The sequence below is a fragment of the Cucurbita maxima genome, unplaced genomic scaffold (genome assembly GCF_002738345.1).
Source record: "Cucurbita maxima cultivar Rimu unplaced genomic scaffold, Cmax_1.0 Cma_Scf00011, whole genome shotgun sequence".
In the NCBI taxonomy this organism is placed as follows: Eukaryota; Viridiplantae; Streptophyta; class Magnoliopsida; order Cucurbitales; family Cucurbitaceae; genus Cucurbita; species Cucurbita maxima.
In genome coordinates, this window is record NW_019272027.1 from 3,740,409 (window position 1) to 3,758,549 (window position 18,141).

The window sequence follows — 18,141 nt, forward strand, 5'->3', positions numbered from 1 at the left end:
CCCCCCCCCCCCCCCCCCCCCCCCCTCCTTCGGGGCCCAGAATCCTCGCTAGTACTCGTTCCCTTCTCCAATCGATGTGGCACCCCCCAATTCACCCCCTTTCGAGACCCAGCGTCCTTGTTGGCACACCATCTTGTGCCCACCCTCCTTCAGGGCTCAGCCTCCTTGCTGACACATCATCCAGTGTCTGGCTCTGATACCATTTGTAACGATCCAAGCCCACTGCTAGCAAATATTGTCATCTTTGGGTGTTCCCTTTCGGACTTTTCCTTTCGGATTTCCCCTCAAGTTTTTTAAAAAGCGTATGCTAGTGTGAGGTTTCCACACCTTATAAAGAATACTTCATTCTCCTCCCCACCTGATGTGGAATCTCACAATCCACCTCCTTTGGGGCCAACATCTTCACTGGCACTCGTTCCCTTCTCCAATCGATGTGAGACCCCCCAATCTACCCCCTTCTGGGCTCAACCTCCTCGCTGACACATCACCCAATGTCTGGCTCTGATACCATTTGTAACAACTCAAGCCAACTGCTAGCAGATATTGTCCTCTTTAGGCTTTCCTTTATGGGCTTCCCCTCGAGGTTTTTAAAACGCATCTGCTAAGGAGAGGTTTCCATGCCCTTATAAAGAATGTTTCGTTCTCCTCCCCAACCGATGTGGAATCTCACCATTTTCATATGCATAATTTACTTTACTTGAGACCAAGAAAGAAACGAACAAGTTGAGGCACTGTTTTTTTTCAAATTGAGGGACCCCTAAGTCAACCATACAGAGGCTGATTGGTTTGTTGGCAAAGGAGATTAACAAAAGAACAAAAAACAAAAAACAAAAACAAAAACAAGAACAAGCCCCAAGATAGCAAGCAACTAAAGCAGTCGAAGTTCATAGCTTAAGCAAGTAAACTAAAAATGAAACTTAAATATTTTTTTACTTGTAAACATAATACATGTTGCCAAGAACATGACCAGCATCCATTAAGTTAGTGCTTTATTTGATTAGAGGCTCAAGGATTCACAAATTGTCTTCAAAATTTTCCTTTTCTACAAATTTGTGCAAGCAAATGGTATGGTAGGCCAAATATGTTTTGCATAATAAACAAGGCAAACCATGTGAGAAATTGCCAACTTCTTCACCTGATGTTTTCTATCCCTCTTTACTTTTCTACTTATCCATGATCCAATCCTTGACAAAAATTCTATATATAGACACACACACACACACACACACACACAACACTCATTCAAAGCCAAGCACATAAACAAGTACCATAACAAGTCCTTTGAAATCCATTTCAAACGGCAATTCAAAAGAGAGTCTCTACTTCCTTGTTCTAAAATCATACAGAGATGGGAGTCCACTTGACAGGAATAGCAAATGCAAAACAAAAGCTGCAGAGAACTTTCACGGCAAAACAGGGGATTGGATCGGCGGTGACGAATGTTCCTAAAGGGCATTTTGCAGTGTACGTAGGCGAAATGCAGAAGAAGAGATTTGTGATTCCAATATCGTACCTGAATCATCCATTGTTCAAGGATTTGCTGAACCTTGCGGAAGAGGAATTTGGATTCGATCATCCAATGGGCGGCCTCACCATTCCTTGCACCGAAGATTACTTCCTCACCTTAACTTCTGCCCTAAATTGTTCGTAGATTTGCAATCCCCTTCTTCTTCACCCCAAATTAGTCACTTCTCTGCTTCGATTTTTATTCCGGAGGGATTCAATCAAAGCTGCTCTCTCCGTTAATCTCTTAATTTTGTATCTTATTGATTGTTCTTCCTAATCAACCATTATTATTAATATTATTATTACCATTTCGAGTTCCAACCGTTAATTTCCCCCTTTTTCTAATTTTATTTTTAATTTAAATAAAAGAGTTAAATTCTATCCTAACTAATTAAATTAAGTTGAACTAAAATATCCAAAATATTTATCTTCAGATGGGAACGATCCGAAATACAAAGCTAGTGGGATAAAATCCAATACGATACAAAATTTGGACAAACATAGAAGGGTCGTGACCCGAAACCTGAGGTAAATAAGAAAGATTTGAGCCAAAGCCAAAATCAAACCTCTTCAACCTCGACATGAGATCGAAGCCAACCATATGGTCGCCCTCTCAAAAGGGCATCCACCCAGCACTCCTCTAAATAAAAAACTTAATTATTAATTTAAAATTTATAGTATTTACACGGATATATCTAATAAATATTTAAATAGATTTTTTTTTTAATGTTATAATTTATTACAAATTAATTTTTTTTTTTAAAAAAAAAAACTTTCAAAGCTATAGAGATTTATTGAAAATAAATTTGAAAACAAAGGAAAAGGATTGCTCCAAAATGTTTGCAAAATGGCACTATATTAATGTAGTTTGGAATTATTAATGAAAATGAAATGATAGTGATAGAAAAATAATTATTATTTAATATTAGTTCAAAAAAAAGTTCCATATAATTAAATAATATATTTTTCATATTAAAATTTAAGTTATGATATTTTTTTTACTGGAATTCTCATTTTTATAAAATATATTTTAAAATTATACAAAAATTTTATAATTATATTTATTTACAACCTTTGTCCCAAACATATTATTTTGTCTCTTAATTTATAGAAAATATGATAGAAATTTAAATCTATATATATATATATATTTATTTATTTATTTATTATTGAAGACTATATTATAATATAAAACTTTGAATTCTTAAAAAATTATGTTGTCAAATTCAACTCGTTCATATCTGTTTGAGATGAGACCGACCCTCTTTTAGCTCAATAAGCTAGCCTACCACTGTTAAAACAAAAATGTGATCCATATAGAAATAAAACATATAAAAAAAAGCAGTTATTTCATTGGTTCAAATCTTATGAAATAGGAAAATTGCAGATATGCTTTAATCAAGCAAAAAAGTGCAAAACCTCTTCGTAAACATGTCAATGATTAAAGATCACTATGGTTTCGTAGGACACATTTTAATAAAATTTCAATTTTTATTGACATTTATATATATATATATATATTTTTGTGATTGGGATGGTTTGATTTTTTTTTATAATCATTTAATTTTTAGTTACTATATTTTAAAATTTTAATATAATTTATTTTTTTGAGTTAAACTTTAACATATACAAATTTATTATTAATTTTAAAATATATATTTTTTATTATGAATAATAATAATTATTATTATTATTTTAAATTCTTTAGAATATTTTTAACAATTGATAATAAATAAATAACATTTTTCTTTTGTTAAAAACAACAATAAACCCAACTCAAAAAATTTATATTTAAGTTAAGTTGAATTTATTATTTAAAAAAAAAAAATGTCTGGATTGAAAAACTTTACAAATTGAATAATTGGATTGGATCGAAAAAACGTCTCAACCCGATCTAACCCGACCCAATTCACGAATACTCTGGCTAGAAAATTACTCACTATAAATCCCGATTCAACTCTATCCAACTCAACTTACAAACACTCTTACTAGAAGATCACTGAATGTAGACGTACAACATTTTCATTTTAGGGTTTATGTGATTGAGCTGCTGAAAAACCGAGTGGTATACTAGAATGGCCGAGTGTGACGAGGACGGTTGGAGCTTTTAATGGAAGGGGCCGTGGAAGGCTGTCGCCTGACGAGCAGTTGAGTACTGGGAAGTTCATATACAAAGAATTTGGCTCAAGACAAAATACAAGAAGAAGAAGACGATGGCTCGTGGGGCTGCAACTTCAAAATCTCAAAGGTTCCGTGCAAGTTGCAGCAGAGCCATTATTGGAAGAGCCTTTGGCCTTCAATTTGCTGTCTTTCTTCAACACTACAACAACCTGTTTATGTACCATACTTTTCTACCCTTTGCCACCTAAGCGTCCTATGTGGATCCCGACGTTGAAATTTTGTGAACGGTAAGTACGTAAGGATAATATCTTTACTCGTATACGAGAATCTTCAATTAGTACGATGAGAAAGTAAAAATTACTTAAGGATATTATTAGAATTAGACTACTTGTATTCTGATTCGTTAGTAAAAATCTCATACTTTTTAAAATTTGATTGAATCGAACGAGAACCTATCATCTATTAAGTCGGCCAACCGATTGAATTATTTGGGTCGATATGTGGTCACAATTCATCCAACACGATCATCGAGCTATCGATATATAGTGTGGCAAAGTGAGCCACTGAAAGGAGGAGGAGACAAAGACGGTATTTCAAATCCATGTCGTTATGACCAATTATCGTGTTTTCCTAATTAGGAGAGGTGGTGTGGAAATGTCGATATGTACAAGCTCAATTAGTTAAAATATTTTTAACCATCTTTTCTCCATCCCTCTCTCACATGAGTTTCATGCAAGGTCTTCCACCCGACACGTGTCCCTCCAACGATGAAGATGGCAATATTGACGACCCATGATATCTGCTATGTCCAACCTTTAGCGAGGCTAGACTATGACTCTTATTGGTGCTCTGTGTCACAATCGCACTTTTGCGAGACAGCGATTATGCGGCATTTGTTCTAACCCAACGAACAGATTAACTGTGAAAAATTCAGACTTTTGGGACAACGTTGGTGTATGCTCGAGTCCTGAGTCACGTTTGAGAGAAGTATTTTAGAAAACGTGAACGAGGAAGTATGTTGAAAATAATTTGAAAGAAAACAATGTTATAAGCTAAAAGTGATTAAACAATAACAACTTTAATAGCATATAACCCAATTAGGAGGAAGAGACAGCTAATCATATCCCGTGTAAGACATTCTGGGGCATTTTAGCCCCAACAGGAGTAGACAAGATTTAGGTGAACGGTCATACACACTCATATTAACACACCCTGAAATATTAAAGACATTTAAAATGAAAGTATTTAAAAGGGATTTGGAACGGCATGTGGCCATGGATAACACATCCTGAATGAGCATGACCGTGATACTCTGCATCAACATCTTTAGCGAAACTCACAAATTTCAAGGTTGTACAACAACTTCCCACGGTTGAAACACAAGAAGGTGGACGGTGGACGGTGGACGGTGGGGCTGTACTACCGACAAAATCGCCAACGTTCCGTGCAGGTTGCAGTAGAAGCATTGCATTATTAGCCATGAATTTTGGTGTCATTTCTTCTGCAACTTCCGATCCTTCTTCTTTCTTCTTCAATCACATTCTATTTCTCTGTAGCAGATGAACACACCATGTACGACTCTTTTGTACCCCTACCCCATCTCCCCTCCAATTATTTTTCTGCCACCCAACCTAACACGGATCCCGACTTCAAAATTTTGTCGTTTACGTGATCTATGAGTAAACGACAATATTATCTTAGTTAGTATACATGCATAGAGCGAAGAAAGGAGGAAATGAGTAACTTACCTTGTAGATTGTCTTCCGCGTCAAAGATGCATATTTTTATTCAGTGGCTCAATCATAAGAACTTCATGGTTACCCGTGTTTTACTTCAATTCTATGTTGGGTGATCTTCTAAAAATTTTCTTGTGATGCATGTGAGTGAAGATAAAACATTTTAGAAGGATTCGTGTTAGTCTGTGGAGATAGTCTTCACTCATAAGAAGCGAGAAGTAGATAATGTGAGCATGTCATGTCAGGGCTATCAAGCGTCAAATCCTGATCTAATCGTGACATGGGTCGTTACAAAACATGCATCCTAAAAGGATTCGTGTAGGACTATGGAGATAGTCTTCACTCGTAAGAAGCGAGAAGTAGATAATGTGAGCATGTCGTAAGAGAATGTCATGGCCATCAAGTGTCAAATCCTGGTCCGAATCGTGACATGGGTCGTTATAGAACATGCATCCTAGAAGGATTCGTGTAGGTCTATGGAGATAGTCTTCACTCTTAAGAAGCGAGAAGTAGATAATGTGATGTTGTAAGAGAATGTCGAAACTATCAAGTGACAAATCTTGATCTAAATCGTGGCATAGGTCGTGACAGAATATTTCAATGGGAGCTAAGGAAACACAAGAAAATTACATAGCTGTGAGTGGCAGAAGTAGTACTAGAAGGGCCGTGTCGGGCGGAGGATTGTCGAAGTTTTTAATGGAAGGGACCGTCGCTGGGTGTGGCAGAGCCATTATTGGGCACTGAGTCTTGGTTTTCACAGCTCTCTGTAGCAGATGCTCACTAATCACATTCATTACACCATCATACATTTTTAGGTCTAGTTCGAAAAAGTTAGAGACCCTCGGTCAACTTCGTATAAATAGAAGATCACGACTCTAATGACATAGCTAATTTTTATTAATAGTTTTTATTAGTAGTCTCGTAGACACGGTCTGTGAGATCCCACATCGTTTAGGGAGGAGAACGAAACACCATTTATAATAGTGTGGAAACCTCTCCCTAATAGACGCGTTTTAAAAACCTTGAAGGGAAACCCGGAAGGGAAAGGCCAAAGAGGACAATATCGGTCAGCGGTGGGCTTGGGCCGTTACAATATCTCTATTAATACAAGACATTTTGGATGAAACAACTATTCGTGTAAAATGGGTAGCTTTCAAATTTTTAGCATAGTGATCAAAGGAAAGATTTTTACTCATTTATCTTGGACAAATTCTGAGTATTAGAATAGGTACTGACTGATCAAAGATGTTAATGATAAGATCGAGATTCTCCCTACTCGTTTTGAGATCTTTTATAAAAAAATGATGTGGATAACGAGTGAAGCTATAATTTTCGAGTAGGTCAAATCTTTTATAAAAAATGATTCACACTTCGAGCGTGTTCCGAGTAGGTCAAATCAATCACAACTCGTTCTTATCTTTCCAAAACAAGACGACCCTATTCAACTAAGAAGATGGACCAATGATATTTGAAATAAAACCGATTCATACTATAGATAAAAACGTGTAATCGAAATGTGTATCTTATGCAAAGTTCAAACGCTCGGTCGTGCATGGCGAGATTGTCGGGGCTTTAATGGAAAGGGACCGTCGCAGGCTGTCGCCTAAGGAGCATTTGAGTAATGGGAAGTTGATATACAAAGAATGAAGAAGGTTTGTGGTTGTGGTTGGCTAGGGTTAGGGTTAGGGTTAGGGTTAGGGTTAGGGTTACAAAAGTACAGACAAAGTTTCCGCCATTATTACTCCTTTCTCACATTCTTTTTCTCTGTATCAAATGAAAATGAATCGCTTTCATTCAATCACACAACCTGTTTTTGTACCATATTTGTACACTCTTCAATTATCTTTGTCACCTTAGCTCACGTGGATCGAGCGAAGAAGAAAGGAAAAGACTGTTATACCCTCGTAAAATTGTCTTCGATGCTAGAGGAAAGTTAAAATGGTGTGTTCGGTGAGTGAAACTCAAATAAAGTAATGCTCGGTGTAGTAGATTTAGAAACTTGAGATTGATTCAAAAGGTTGTTAAAACTGTCAAAACGATATTCACTGTCGTGGAACTTTTAAGATTTTTCTAGTACGTTTACCCCTTATCAAATTCTCTCTTGTTATGGTAGAAGTTCGTCCTTTTTAGGGTTCGTCTCGATGTTTAGACCAAACTTCATCCAAGCTTTACCTAGTTAGAGCTTTGAAGAGAGTCAGAAACTCAAAGTTCGTCTCGACGTTTGGACTAAAGTTTGTCCGAACTTTAAGTCATTACTACTTTGGAGAATTAGAAGCTAAAAGATTTTCCTTGTAAGAGTTTGTGAGATCCCACGTCGATCGGAGAGGAGAACAAAGCATTCCTTATAAGGGTGTGGATATCTCTCCCTAGTAGACGCGTTTTAAAACCGTGAGGCTGAGACGATACATAACGGACTAGAATAAACAATATCTGTTAGCGGTGGGTTTTGACTGTTACAGAGTTCGTCTCACGCATTTTAGACCTCTAGAGAGTTACAAACCCTAAAGTTCGTCATTTCTAGAACTTGGCTCGACATTTGGATCAAAATGGATAATATTATACAAAAATATAAGTAGTCTATCCTCTCCAATTGTAAAGTCAAATCTACTAAGGTCCTTCTCCTATTACCCTAGATGCTTTCTAAAGTGGTGGGCAAGAATGGAGTCCCTATTACCATCTCTTTATAATCTAAAGTCTAAAGGGATTAGACTATAACGTGCAAGTTGTATAGCGTGCAAGGAGAAAGAATCGGTAGAGTCCCTATTACACGGTATGATATGTATTGTGTGACAGTGCACTTCGTGTCAAATGAGTGTGAAGTATCGTTTTTCGAATTCAATTATTCAAGTGGAAGATAGCTAAGCTTATTGTGCAAGAGAATCTTTCTTAAAAATAATGCTTTTGATAATTATATGGTCGTGTATAGTTCGAGTGTCACTTTATATTGTGTAACCGTCAAAGTCCACCGTTAGCAGATATTGTTCATTTTAGCCTGTTACGTATCGTCATTAGCCTCACAGTTTTAGAACGCGTCTACTAGGAAGAGGTTTTCACACTCTTATAATGAATGTTTCGTTATCCTCTCCAACCGATGTGAGATCTCACAATCCACACTCTTTGGGGGTCCAACGTTTTTGTTGGCACACCACCCGGTGTCTGGCTTTGATACCATTTGAAACAGCCTAAGCCCACCGCTAACGGATAATGTCCGGTTTAGTAGCCTATTATGTATCGTCACCAGCTTCATGGTTCTAAAACGCGTCTACTAGGGAGAGGTTTCCACATCCTTATAGGAATGTTTCGTTCCTCTTTCCAACTAATGTGGGATCTCATAACCCACCTTCTTGAGGGCCATTACGTATTGTTAACCCACCTCATAACCCATTTGTGTCTAAGCCCATTGTTAACAAATATTGTTTGTTTCAGTCCGTTACGTATCGTCATGAGCCTCACAGTTTTAAAACACATTTACTAGGGAGAGGTTTCCACACCATGCTTCGTTTCACTCTCCAACTAATGCAACTAATGTGAGATCTCAGCATCCACCACCTTGAAATCCCATCGTCTAAGCTAGCACACCGTCTAGTGTTTGGCTCTAATACCATTTGTAACTGCTCAAGTCCTCCACTCTTGTAAGGAATCTTGTAAGGAATGTTTTGTTCTCTTCTCTAATCAATGTGAGATCTCACATATTATCCCTTCAGTGCATAAAAACGTAGACTTTAAAAGACGTCACATAGTTAGGTTACTAAATTTTTAATTTTGTGTCCAGTAGGCCATGGACTAGTTCGACATTTTTGTAAAATTTTATCAACCTTATAAAAATTTGATATAAATTTTAACTATAAAAAAGAAAGATTAAAAGAATCATGAGATAATGTTAAAGAGAATTACAAAATAATGTGAATGTCTTCTTTTTCATCCCTCCTAGCCCTAGCGAGGCCAAAGGCGATGAACTTTAATGGAAAAACTAGGTGACCATCACAGCGGTTTCCAAGCTCACGTGGGTCCATTCTCCTCCTAATTGTGCCTTTGGATAATACCACTGTATGGTAAAAACCACAATCCAAAACCCCCCAATGAGTTCCATATAAATTCAACACCATTTCGAGCTCAAAAACTCATCCAAATTCCAATATTACTTCCAAATTTCTCCTTTGAGACATTTCCTCGAACACTTAGCGTAATGGGTATTCGTCTACCGGAGATCATTCTTCACGCCAAGCAAATTACTCACCGGCAAATTGGATTTGAAGTGATGAAGCACCGACCGGCGTCGTCGGATGTTCCGAAAGGCCATTTCGTGGTCTATGTTGGGGAGGACGAAAAAGAAAGGAAGCGATTCGTGGTGCCATTGTCGTACTTGAAGAATCCTCTGTTTCAAGAACTGTTGAGTAAGGCTGCTGAAGAATTTGGATTCGAACATCAGTTTGGTGGGATTACTATTCCTTGCGCTCAGGATCATTTTCTCGGTTTAACCTCTCGATTGAATACACCCATAAGCTGAAATTGATCAGAAATGAGAACCCATTTGCCTCCAAGTTCGGAAATGGTAGAACACTGTAAATTAATCGATGATATTCTTATATTTGCGTTTTTTATAAATGGGTTTCTCCAACTGTAGGGGAAATCATTGATGTATTCTTTTTATTATTGATTCAAAGTAAGTTTTGAAAATCCTCTTCCGTTTAATTCAATGTCTGAATCAAATGATAATTTATGAACCGTCGCCATGTTATCGGTCTCTTTTTGTTCATCTTCAAACGCCATGTTTGCATCTCACACCGTTTGACGTTTAGGAAACTGAACAGAGTAGAAATTTTGGTTTCGTTAATATAAACCATCTGCTGTTCTTCACGGGCTGTGAAGTTTTGATTCTCTGTTGCAAATTAGAAAGTTGTTTGAACGTAACTAAGTCTATTTTGGATGATGGGTTCTTTGATATCAAGAACTCTTCTGTATGTAAACACTCAGTTCTTTGGTTGTTCTTTCTTTCTGCTTTTCTTCCCCTGTTTTTTCTCCTGATGAAGGCTTGAATTTCTGTTTGAATCTGATAGAATGGCTTTTGGGTATGTTTATCCTGCTTATGAATGCTACAAGATTGTGGAGAGGAGCCCATTAGAGATACTCCAGCTTTTGTTTTGGTGCCATTTTTGGTCTGTAATGGATGCCCTGTTCTAGCATCTTCCTGTTTAATTTGATTCAACTAATAGCAGTGTCCAATGCTTTCTTTTCGATGTTTGTAGGATCATAGTTGCTATGCTTACAGTGTTGGAGAAAGTGGGAGACCCTTTGATTTCATGGTATGCAAATGTCACTCATTATCTGAACTATATAATGAAATAGAAGTGTTTATAAGCTTAATTTTCAAAAACTGTAGGGTGGGTTATCAAACACGTCATAAGTTTTCAACTTCTGTTTTGCTTTCGATGTTTGAGAGAGTGAGAAACTTGGGTTTCGGGGGCTCCTCTAACTTTGGGAGGCTTTGTCCACCCGAACCGAATGACAAGGTTTTAAGTTATTAAGTTTTCGACTCGAGGCTTGAACTGCAGAACATGTTCTAAACCCGAGCCTAAGGGTATCCTTGGGGAAATTCTTATGTAGTTTCATCAGGGTTATTAGACACAGCATAAGTTTTCAACTTTTGTTTTACTTTCAATGTTTGAGAGTGAGAAACTTGGGTTTCGTGGTCTCCTCTAACTCTGGGAAGCTGTCCACCCGAACCGAACAACAAGGTTCTTAAGTTATCAAGTTTTCAACTCGAGGCTTGAACTAAAGAACGTGTTCTAAACCTGAGCATAAGATACCCTAGGGGAGATTCTTATGTAGTTTCATCATGGTTATCAGACACATCATAAGTTTTCAACTTCTGGAGGCTTTATCCACCCGAGCCGAATGACAAGGTTTTAAGTGATTAAGTTTTCAATTCGGGGCTTGAACGGAAAAACAAGTTCTAAACTCGAGCCTAAGGGTACCCTTAGGGAAATTCTTATGTAGTTTCATCGTGGTTATCAGACTGAGCACAAGTTTTTAAATTTTGTTTTGCTTTCGATGTTTGAGAGAGTGAGAAACTTGGGTTTCGGGGCCTCTCTAACTTTGGGAGGCTTTGTCCACCCGAACCGAACAACAAGGTTTTTAAGTTATTAAGTTTTCAACTCGAACATGTTCTAAACCGAGCATAAGGGTACCCTTTGGGAAATTCTTATGTAGTTTCATAATGGTAACGGGGCTTTCTAAATCTTTGTTGTGAAGGTTGCCGCTGTACAATGAAGCAAAGCTGGCATTCTTCATATATCTTTGGCATCCTAAAACAAAAGTAAGCATTCAACATCTTAAAGAAGCCTCATTATTCATTCCATCAGATGATATCTAACTGAGGTTTGTTTTCAGGGAGCAGCAAGTATGTTCGACTTCGTTCTTCGACCATTCATAGCGAAACACGAAGCGAAAATCGATCATTACCTGGTCGAACTAAGTACCAAGACAGCAGATATCGCAACCTTGTTTTGGCATAAAACAACAAGTTGCAGCCAAACGACATTACTCGACTTGCTGCATAATGTTTCGTCTCTGCCCACGTCACAGACTCATCGTCGTAATCAGGTACTCAAAGCTTCTCCAAACTCTTGGAAATGGAAATAACTTGTCCTTGAAATATGTTTGTTCTGGCAGAATCTCAAGGATGAAACTGAATTAGCAGCAGCAGAGGCAACAGAACCTGTATCAACTATGGAAAATAGAGTTGCAGATGATTCAAAGAAGAAGGTAAGTTTTGATGAACTATCAACGAAACCGAAACGTCGAAAACGACGATTTTCTAGCTTGTTTTGTGCAAAATGAGTTTGAGACTTCTGTAATATTAACTTCTGAAAGAGTAGTCGGATGCATTTGTTCTATTTCAATGGTCATCTGCTTCGTAACAGTTAAATTATACGAGTTAGATTAAATTGATCAATCATCCATGAACTCGATGAGATCGAGATGTATTTACAACCCGAACCCAATCCTTAAGTTGGCAGCTTTTCTTTTTTTAGATTTATGTGGTTGTGAAAAAGTGGTGAAAGCCGAATAACGATACATAGGCCCAACACGAGCGAGCATGTCTCCTGCAACTTGGTTATGTTGTTTAGTCTTCGCTTCTAAAATATTCTCATAGACTAGACCAACACAAAGTAAAACAACTTACCTATAAAAAGCTCCTATGATTGAGCCACCAGAAAGAAAGGTACACGGTATAGGTAGTGACTTTCAATTCTTTTAGGTCTCTTTTAGTTATCATATCTTCAAGATCACTCTCATTCGTATGTAGTCTCGGTTCATTCATATATTCTTCTTATACTTAATAAGTATGTCAACAACGAGTTTCTTTTGAACATAAGCCCTAAAAACGGTTAATACGTTGAAAAGTTTTATTAACACTCTTTTTATATAAAAATAAACTTTAAAAACTTTTTTAAAATTTTTAAAAATATCTATGAATTTAGTTTTAAAAAATCGGATATTCTTAAAAAAAAAAAAATATCATAGATTGAAGAATATTTAATAAAAAAAATTTAAAATAAATTACTAATATTTTTCTTTTTTAGATTTTTTTTTTAAGTTTAAGAGAATTATTAAAAGATTATTTCTATTAATTTAACCTATTTTAAATATTTATGGGCTTTGACACGTGATTGGTCATGTGTAAAGAGAAGTAGTCGGAGCGGGTCGGTCCAAAGACAAAACCGACAACCGTGAAAAAAAATTGAAAAATGAAAAGGGCTTTTAATGGTCGGGTGTCGGGTCCAACCCGCTTACCGCCCTACGTGTCTCGACCACATAATTATTAGTGGCCAAAATCCCCTCTCTGTATTGTTCTTTTCTTTGATTTTGCCTAGCTTCAAATAGGGGCAAAATGGGAATTCCACATATATTTATCAATATCTAGAATATTCAAAGAGTTTTGAATAATGGGATCAAAATATTTTATAAATTTTATTTTCTATCCTTTTAAAAGTTTAAATTTCATAAATAATAAAAATTCATAGAACTAAAATTTTAATTCAACCAAATTAAAAATATATGTTTATGATATCTCAAAATATCATTTTTAAATTTAAAATTTAATTTCAATATTTTGTCACTTAAGGAACAACGTCGACGCACTCGTGACATCTAATGCTATCATTAATTTTAAAAGAAAACGTCAAAAACGCTCATCTTCATTGCTCACATTATGTCTAGGTTATAAATAGAGATGTCCATAGGACGGGGCTGGAACGAAGAAGACTAACGTCATTATCCCTACAAAATTCTCCATTTATTTGTATGAGAACCAGTGTGGAGATTTCCTATGAAAATTTTATATATATATATATATATATTGAAAATATATTTATATTAACCGGAGAGACGGGAATAGAAAATATACTCCCTTAGTCACAATATAATAAAATTTGAGATTTTTTTTTTTTAATTTTTATGTAATATTTGAAAACTGAGATAAGAGATATTTGAACATAAATTTCAATTAAATCCACAAATTTGAAATCGGTTTAAAATGGATAGAAATTGAGACACACGTTCATCATCTCCGGTGCTAACGTAGCAAATCCAGAGAGGAGGAGAAGAAGAAACAGGGAGAAATTGGTATCAAGTTGTTCATAATCTGATAATCAACGAAGCATAATCAACCAAGTTGATCGCCATTGCCAACAATCTCTCTCTCTCTCTCTGTTTTTCACAAGATTCTCGGCAAAAAGCTTGCGGAGTTCACAAGATTTGAGGACTCAAAAGTAGAAAAATTAAATGGATTCTGCTTCTTCACCACCATCTTCATCATCTTCCCCAATGAAACGACCTACTGGACAGGTTCTGGACGGTTCAGAAATTATGGAGTTAGTTGGCAACAACCACGTCTTCTCCTCTTTCGTCCACCATAAGTTTCACGAGCTCGACACCGACAAAGACGGCAAACTTTCCCTCCAAGAACTTCACCCTACCATCGCCGACATTGGTGCCGCTCTTGGCCTTCCTCCTCCCGCCACTTCCTCTGGTTCCGACGGCATTTACTCTGAGGTTGCTTGCTTCCTCCCTTTCTCTCTGTTTTTTTTTTTTAGGTTTTCACTCGATTCCGTATCGTCTTGTTTACTGTATTTTGTGCTGAAATACTTGGATTCCTTCTTGAAATTCTGAATTCAAATTGGGGAAAAAGACAAGAACTGTCCGTTTGTGTAGTGATTAATCTAATTTGAATGATTGATCTAATCTGAATTTGTTTTTTCATTCTACCTAAACTCTTGAGAAAGTGATGTCGGTGATCTCATGATCATTTTGTCCACTACTGAATTGAGACCACCACTATTAAATTGGAGAAAAGACAAGGAGATTGATACAAGATTTTAGCGGGTTTTCTTTGTTTCAATGCTTCATGTTTATGTCCAAAAGTGCACTAGTTCGTGTTGTATATCGTCATGAATCTATATCATTTGGTCTACGTACCAGAATTGATAACATCTAAGATTATGTAGAATTATATACGCTCTCTCTTTAGCTCTATGTCTCTTATCTTTAGGAGGTCTTCCTTCACGAGTAGGTTTTTTTTAAAAACTTCATTTGTTCTTACGTGGATGGTAGACAAGCCTATATTTCTTGGTTTTAATAGAACTCCTTACGAGCGTTGTTTCTATCTACTCTTATCTCAAAATAATCCGGATGAAACCAAGAAATAACCTCTCACATTCATAATTATTGAAGATCTCTTTGAGATCAAACAATTTCATTGAATTGAATTGAGTATAATTGTTTATCATGTAAACAAGACAAAGATCCCATTTCATTTTACTCCAAAAGCTTTGGACCGCCCAAATATTATAATATGGCGATGCATGATTCTTGTTTCTTTACATTTTCTTTTAGTGCCTGCCCTTTGATGATTGTGATGATGATCTAAGCTTTTAGTGGGTATTGATGACTTTACTTTCTCTTCTTGGTTTATAGTTTTCCATTTACAGATAGCTTTGAGAAGCATCCAACCTCTGGTCCAACATGGCCGGTGGGTTCATTACAACATTCTGGTTTCTTTTTTGAGTTCCTTTTTTGACTTTTTCTTTCATTCTTGTTTCTTTTATCTTCATTTACAAGGAGGAATCTATGACGAGTGCTTTGAAAATCATACCCATTTTCTCATTAACACTGTTAGAATTGTCAACGTCTTGCATCATTGATAATAAAGCAAGTTTCCTGCTCCAATAATGAACCAAAAGAAGTGGATGATCTATCTATAAATAGTTAACGTTTTGTTTGATCAAACTGTTCTTGTTTTCTCCTTGTATTTTGTTGCCAAAATGTATTGCACATATTCTGAGTTTCCTTCCTTGAGTGTTGAATGTCAAGTATGTGTTATTTAGTGCAGCAATCAGTTTCCATTGTTGTTAGATCATTGAACTCTGATAATTTCTGCTCTGGTTGGGGTTTTTCTGGGTGGTATGTAGGTAATCAATGAGTTTACTCATGGATCAAGAGAAAAGGTAAGCAAGACTGAGTTTAAAAAAGTTCTCTCTGATATTCTGCTAGGCATGGCTGCCGGGTTGAAGCGAGATCCTATCGTTATACTTCGGATCGATGGAGAAGACCTCCTTGAATTCATTAATAGCCCTGCTTACGAGCCTGAGATGGTCGCCATTTTTTCAAAAATCGAGCAATCCGAAGAAACTCTTCATGATAACATTGTTAAAGCTTTTCAAAATCTTACTGTGGAACAAGGGATGCCTCCTCCTTCAGACTCCTGGGTAATTATTTGAATAGAACCAATAGAACTTTGTTGTTTTTGTTCTTAGCTTACTATGACTAGAAGCATATAAAAGCTTAATCTTCCAGTAGTTCTATGATTGAGTTTGTTCCATCTTCTCGTTAGGTTATGAGCGATATCGTCGAACCAGCTCTCGAATCGTGTGCTCTAGGTGAGAATTGTGGCAAGCCTGTCTCACAAGAGACCTTCCTGTTGGAGTTCAAGAGAGCTGCTGAGCATGTGGCTCAACGCCTTAAAGAACTGCCTGTTATTGTTGCTCACAGTGAAAACACCTTTGATGGGAGTAGCATCAGAAGATTGTTATCCAACAAATTTGAACTGGACAAGGTAATATCCGCTACTTGGCTTGATTAAGATTGTTCTTGCATCACGTTCAAAACTTCATATGTCATTGTTTGATCTGGATGCAGTCGCTTAATACGGCACTTCAGAGTATCCCTAAAGATAAGACTGGGAAATTGCCAAAGGAACATCTGCAGTTGGCGCTCGATTTGGTTGCTCCGTTAGCCGGTTTACCGCCTCTAGGCGCCCTCAACGAGGTTACGAAACAATCAACAAACATCATTGACATTAACATCAAACTGATAATTTAATGACACTGAAACTAATGTCTGGTTAAGAATAAGAAGCTCTATACCATGCTATAGAGCTTCTCATTCTTAACATGTCTCATTCTTTACATGATATGAGAGCTTCTCATTCTTAACTTGTCTCATTCTTTACATGATGTGAGAGCTTCTCATTCTTAACATGTTTGGTCTGTATAATCGAATCTGTGCAGATGGACAACCTGATTCTTGATGCATTCAAGATGGTAGCTGCGGACGACGGGAAGGCAGTTAAGGAAGACGAGTTCAAGAAACTATTGACAGAGATTCTGGGGGCAGTGATGTTGCAGTTGGAAAGCAATCCAATCCTAGTGTCTTCAAATTCTGTTGTGCATGAGCCTCTAGCCTGTTCTTCTACACTTTTGACACCATCATCTTAGTAATCCATTATAAGGTAAAGGAAAATGACATAGAACTTGTATAAGTTATCCTAATATGGGGAGCTAAGGCATGAATTGGCTCCTTCTACAGGCTATAAAATGATGCTCCCTCGAGTGAATGTATGTATCAGATTTGTTGTATTATGTTGTAAACGATACTTTGTGTGTATGAGAGCATTTTAGATTCTCACTGTTAAAACAAACCAAATCAAAACTAAATTTTTAGCCGATCAGATGAGATTAAGTTTTAATGATCTGAATGCGAATAAAAGACGAGTTGGACGTATTAAAAAGAATTTTCAAGACATACGGATTGGGATGAAATTTTTTTTAGAGCAATTCAAAGTTTGTTGGTAGCTCGAGCAACCTTAATAGAGCCAAGAACCCAGATCAACCTACTCTTTTTGGATTGGATTTTGTTGTCGGGTTGTTTTTTCAATTATTAAAAAAACTCGTACTTATTCACAATAGATATTACATTAATAACAAAGATCTTGTAAAATTTAAATATCGATTTATAAATTATAATGCATCATTAACATTAAAAGTAAAGTAGAGTTGGGTTAACTTCTAACCCTGTTTTCGATTTTCTCGAATAAAAAAAGTCAACCCTCAGAGAATAAAAATTTTCTGTTTTCCAAATAATAAAACTCAATCCAATAAAAAAGAAAAAAACTAATTCAACCTAACCTTTGTAGTTTTGATTGAAGTCCAAATTAATCGGATTATCACGTCATGAAACGTCTTGACCCAGCTAAACAATATCAAACCCGGTTGAAATGGATATACTCCAAAGAAGTTTGAGTAATATGTCGTCGATTTATTGGGTCTCTTTTGGGTATAGATTATTAAAACCCTTTACCGAAGTCAATAAATTTACTGATATATCAATTTAATCCCTAGATTTTTGTATGGTACCGGTTTTAGGTTTGGGCCCAATTAGAAATAAACAACGGTGAATAAGTACAAAAAAAGACAATAAATTCACATCGTATTTCCCT

General features: G+C 36.4%; 4 protein-coding genes across 9 annotated transcripts in view; 3 read left to right on the forward strand and 1 right to left on the reverse strand.

Annotated features, from left to right (window-relative positions):
* The window catches only part of LOC111486366 (U-box domain-containing protein 52-like), an 11,846-nt gene extending 10,149 nt beyond the window's left edge, over positions 1-1,697 (reverse strand). Inside the window, exon 1 of the mRNA XM_023133457.1 lies at positions 1,514-1,697. Within this exon, the coding sequence (XP_022989225.1) occupies positions 1,514-1,576 (63 nt within the window). The 5' untranslated portion in view covers positions 1,577-1,697. The remainder of the gene's footprint in view (positions 1-1,513) is intronic.
* A 7,713-nt stretch (positions 1,698-9,410) lies between these two features.
* On the forward strand, positions 9,411-10,087 carry LOC111486593 (auxin-responsive protein SAUR21-like). The gene has a single exon (XM_023133762.1). It carries the CDS (start codon positions 9,550-9,552, stop codon positions 9,868-9,870), a length of 321 nt encoding a protein of 106 aa, XP_022989530.1. The 5' UTR covers positions 9,411-9,549; the 3' UTR covers positions 9,871-10,087.
* An 83-nt stretch (positions 10,088-10,170) lies between these two features.
* On the forward strand, positions 10,171-12,311 carry LOC111486592 (putative HVA22-like protein g). The gene is made up of 5 exons (XM_023133761.1): positions 10,171-10,519; positions 10,610-10,666; positions 11,616-11,679; positions 11,754-11,966; positions 12,036-12,311. Exons 1-5 carry the CDS (start codon positions 10,422-10,424, stop codon positions 12,201-12,203), a joined length of 600 nt encoding a protein of 199 aa, XP_022989529.1. The 5' UTR covers positions 10,171-10,421; the 3' UTR covers positions 12,204-12,311.
* A 1,574-nt stretch (positions 12,312-13,885) lies between these two features.
* Positions 13,886-17,335, forward strand: LOC111486388. 6 transcript variants are annotated; one of them, XM_023133496.1, is made up of 6 exons: positions 14,342-14,420; positions 15,342-15,396; positions 15,836-16,132; positions 16,258-16,479; positions 16,563-16,691; positions 16,934-17,335. In XM_023133496.1, the coding sequence occupies exons 3-6, from the start codon at positions 15,920-15,922 to the stop codon at positions 17,138-17,140; spliced, it is 771 nt and encodes a 256-aa protein (XP_022989264.1). In that variant the 5' UTR covers positions 14,342-14,420; positions 15,342-15,396; positions 15,836-15,919; the 3' UTR covers positions 17,141-17,335. The 6 variants fall into 6 exon arrangements, with proteins under 6 accessions (XP_022989260.1, XP_022989265.1, XP_022989264.1 ...); XM_023133495.1 differs by having other exon boundaries at positions 14,343-14,420; positions 15,918-16,132; XM_023133492.1 differs by lacking the exon at positions 15,342-15,396 and having other exon boundaries at positions 13,886-14,420.
* Positions 17,336-18,141: the final 806 nt, after the last annotated feature.

Excerpts from the sequence above, each read along its gene's own strand:
- LOC111486388 (XM_023133492.1), top strand. The coding sequence starts at position 14,151 with ATGGATTCTGCTTCTTCACCACCATCTTCATCATCTTCCCCAATGAAA. Across the intron at positions 14,421-15,835 it reads CCGACGGCATTTACTCTGAG|GTAATCAATGAGTTTACTCA; the intron begins GTTGCTTGCTTC and ends GGTGGTATGTAG. Across the intron at positions 16,692-16,933 it reads CTCTAGGCGCCCTCAACGAG|ATGGACAACCTGATTCTTGA; the intron begins GTTACGAAACAA and ends GAATCTGTGCAG.
- LOC111486593 (XM_023133762.1), top strand. The coding sequence starts at position 9,550 with ATGGGTATTCGTCTACCGGAGATCATTCTTCACGCCAAGCAAATTACT.
- LOC111486592 (XM_023133761.1), top strand. The coding sequence starts at position 10,422 with ATGGCTTTTGGGTATGTTTATCCTGCTTATGAATGCTACAAGATTGTG. Across the intron at positions 10,520-10,609 it reads TTGTTTTGGTGCCATTTTTG|GATCATAGTTGCTATGCTTA; the intron begins GTCTGTAATGGA and ends CGATGTTTGTAG. Across the intron at positions 11,967-12,035 it reads AGACTCATCGTCGTAATCAG|AATCTCAAGGATGAAACTGA; the intron begins GTACTCAAAGCT and ends TTGTTCTGGCAG.